Source organism: Aegilops tauschii, chromosome 3 (genome assembly GCF_002575655.3).
Source record: "Aegilops tauschii subsp. strangulata cultivar AL8/78 chromosome 3, Aet v6.0, whole genome shotgun sequence".
NCBI lineage: Eukaryota > Viridiplantae > Streptophyta > Magnoliopsida > Poales > Poaceae > Aegilops > Aegilops tauschii.
In genome coordinates, this window is record NC_053037.3 from 506,963,182 (window position 1) to 506,967,002 (window position 3,821).

Sequence of the window (3,821 nt, forward strand, 5' to 3'; positions counted from 1 at the left end):
TCCGCCAGAGGGGGCATCGATCACGGAGGGCTTCTACATCAACACCATGGCCTCTCCGATGATGTGTGAGTAGTTTACCTCAGACCTTCGGGTCCATATTTATTAGCTAGATGGGTTCTTCTCTCTTTTTGGATCTCAATACAATGTTCTCCCCCTCTCTCGTGGAGATCTATTCGATGTAATCTTCTTTTGCGGTGTGTTTGTTGAGACCGATGAATTGTGGGTTTATGATCAAGTTTATCTATGAACAATATTTGAATCTTCTCTGAATTCTTTTATGTATGATTGGTTATCTTTGCAAGTCTCTTCGAATTATCAGTTTGGTTTGGCCTACTAGATTGATCATTCTTGCAATGGGAGAAGTGCTTAGCTTTGGGTTCAATCTTGCGGTGTCCTTTCCCAGTGACAGTAGGGGCAGCAAGGCACGTATTGTATTGTTGCCATTGAGGATAACAAGATGGGGTTTATATCATATTGCATGAGTTTATCCCTCTACATCATGTCATCTTGCTTAAAGCGTTACTCTGTTCTTATGAACTTAATACTCTAGATGCATGCTGGATAGCGGCCGATGTGTGGAGTAATAGTAGTAGATGCAGGGAGGAGTCGGTCTACTTGTCTCGGACGTGATGCCTATATACATGATCATACCTAGATATTCTCATAACTATGCTCAATTCTGTCAGTTGCTCAATAGTAATTTGTTCACCCACCATAAAATACTTATGCTCTTTTGAGAAGCCACTACTGAAACCTATGGCCCCCGGGTCTATTTTCCATCATATTAATCTCCCGACAACAAGCTATTTCTGGTGCCGTTTTTATTTTACTTTCTTTACTTTGCATCTTTATCATAAAAATACCAAAAATATTATCTTATCATATCTATCAGATCTCACTCTCGTAAGTGACCGTGTATGGATTGACAACCCCTTATCGCGTTGGTTGCGAGGATTTATTTGTTTGTGTAGGTGCGAGGGACTTGTGCGTGGCCTCCTACTGGATTGATACCTTGGTTCTCAAAAACTGAGGGAAATACTTACGCTACTTTGCTGGATCACCCTTTCCTCTTCAAGGGAAAACCAACGCAGTGCTCAAGAGGTAGCAGCCGGCTTGGCCCCCAAGAAGGAACCGGAGAGAATGATGCCCGCCACCGGATCGACCGTCTCAATCGATCCCTGGCGCTAGAAGAAGAACACGTGTTGGGCCCTCCTTGCTTCGGCCCCCGTATCGGCTATGAACCCTTCCCCAAAGGGTTCACGCTCCCAAGAGACACGCCCAAGTACAACGGGTCTGTGAAGCCGGAAGACTGGCTGGTCGACTACTCCACGGCCGTCAGCATAGCAAACGGCAACAAGCTTTTTGCCGTGAAGTACGTTCCGCTCATGCTCCAGGGCACCGCCCGGACATGGCTAAATAGCCTGAAGCCCCGCAGCATCAATAGCTGGGTAGATTCCACTGAGGCCTTCATCCGCAACTTCACCAGCACGTACAAGCGGCCGCCCAAGCCCCGCCAGCTCTCCTTGTGCGTTCAAGGCCCCAACGAATCGACTCGCGACTATCTCACGCATTGGGCCGAGCTACGCAACTCTTGCGAAGGCGTGCACGAGGTGCAGGCTATCGAGTACTCCACTGCCGGGTGTCGAGAAGGCACCCTGCTCAAGCACCGACTCCTCTGTGACGAGCCGGCAACCCTCGACGAGCTGCTGATCATAGCCGACAAGTATGCTACGGCCTACTCCTCCATGAAGGCAGAGATTCAAGTTGATGCTTCCGGCAAAGTGGCTCCCCAGGCCCCTCAGACTCCGGCTGGTGACACCAGTCGGCGGCCGCAGCAGAACGACAACAAGCGCAAGGCCCCGCCGCCGGCTTCCACCAGCCGGCAGGTGGCGATAGTTGAAGACCAGCAGCCAGATGGGCAGCCTGCTCCCAAGCGTCAGAAGGGCGGCAATTCAAATTGGTTGCCCGCCTTCTCCTATGAGCAAACCCTCGATGCGCCCTGCAAGTTCCACAGCGGCGCGAAGCCGTCCAACCACACCACTCGGAAGTGTCACTGGCTCACCCGAATCTCCAGGGGCGAAGGATTGCTGCCTCCTCCGCCTACTAGCCAGCCGCCGCCACCTCCTCCTCCGCATCAGGCGGCCCGACCAGTCGCTGCCATCCAAGATGAGTACCCAGAAGAACAAGGAGCCTACGTCGTCTTCACCAGTGTGGCTGACGACAAGCACAGCCGACGCCAGCAGTCCCGAGAGGTGAATGATGTAGCTTCTGAAGCCCCAGAGTTCATGCAGTGGTCAGAGAGGCCGATCAGTTGGAGCCGAGCTGACCACCCAGAAGTGATGCCTTCCCCGGGTTCCTACGCTCTAGTGTTGGATGCCACCTTTGCTACAGAAAGACGAGCAGCTTGTTTCTCCCGAGTCCTGATAGATGGCGGTAGCAGCATCAAATCTTGTACCACGATACCATGGAGAAGTTGGGCATCAAGCAGAAGCAACTCCAGCCCAGTCGGACTGTCTTCCATGGCATAGTACCTGGCCTTTCGCACTCACCACTCGGCAAGACCAAGATAGATGTCCTCTTTGGGGACAAAGATCATTTCCACCGAGAGCCCGTCTGGTTTGAGGTAGTTGACCTCGAGAGCCCTTACCATGCACTGCTTGGCCAACCTGCCTTGGCCAAATTCATGGATGTACCGCACTATGCCTACCTTAAGACGAAGATGCCAAGTACCAAAGGGATCATCACCATCTCTGGAGATTACAAGAAGTCATCCGCCTGTGCATCTGCCAGCAGCCGGCTGGCCGAGTCCCTTGTGATTGCTGCCGAGAAGCGACTCCTTGACCGGTTTGTGGCCATGGCCGGCAAGTAGCCGGACATGTCTCCTAATCCCAAGGAGTCGGAAGTTGAAGGCTCCTTCAAGCCAGCCAAGGAGACAAAGAAGATATTGTTGCACCCAGAGAGGTACGCTGTCGTAGGTGCAAACCTCGACAGCAAATAGGAAAGCGAGCTCGTCAATTTCCTCCGTGAGAATCGGGACATCTTTGCATGGTCTCCTAAGGACATGCCGGGTGTTCCGACGGATCTCGCCGAGCACAAGCTACACGTCCGACCTGACGCTAAGCCGGTCAAGCAACCCCTCCGCCGCCTGTTGGAGGAGAAGATAAGAATTGTCGGTGAAGAGATAGCCCGGCTCCTAGCAGTCGGCTTCATTATGGAAGTATTCTATCCGGATTGGCTGGCCAACCCAGTCCTTGTACTGAAGAAGAAGAACAAGTGGCGCATGTGTATTGATTATACCAGCCTCAACAAAGCTTGCCCCAAAGATCCATTTGCCCTGCCACGGATCGACCAAGTGATAGACTCTACAGCCGGATGCGAGCTGTTGAGTTTTTTGGATGCATATTCAGGGCACCACCAGATCAAGTTGAACCCGGCTGATAGGCTGAAGACCTCTTTCATCACGCCATTCGGAGCCTCCTGCTACCTGACAATGATGTTCGGCTTAAGGAATGACGGTGCCACGTTTCAGCGTTGCATGCAGAAGTGCCTCCTCAAGCAGCTCGGCAGGAACGTCCACGTCTATGTGGATGATGTTGTGGTGAAAACGGAGAAGCGTGGGACCCTCCTAGAAGATCTCAAGGAGACTTTTGAAAATCTGCGCCGGTTTCAGATCAAGCTCAACCCGGAGAAGTGCGTGTTCGGAGTACCAGCTGGCCAGCTCCTTGGCTTCCTGGTCTCAGAACGCGGCATTGAATGCAACCCTTTGAAGATCAAGGCCATGGAGAGGATGGAGAAGCCTACCCGGCTGAGAGACATCCAGA

The 3,821-nt window shown here is 52.2% G+C and overlaps 1 protein-coding gene across 1 annotated transcript; it reads left to right on the plus strand.

Annotated features, from left to right (window-relative positions):
* The first annotated feature begins 2,464 nt into the window (after nt 1-2,464).
* On the plus strand, nt 2,465-2,869 carry LOC109752891 (uncharacterized). The gene has a single exon (XM_020311802.1). The coding sequence runs from the start codon at nt 2,465-2,467 to the stop codon at nt 2,867-2,869; it is 405 nt and encodes a 134-aa protein (XP_020167391.1).
* The last annotated feature ends 952 nt before the right edge of the window (nt 2,870-3,821 follow it).

Bases quoted from the DNA above. Each gene is read 5' to 3' on its own strand.
- LOC109752891 (XM_020311802.1), top strand. From the start codon at position 2,465: ATGGAGAAGTTGGGCATCAAGCAGAAGCAACTCCAGCCCAGTCGGACT.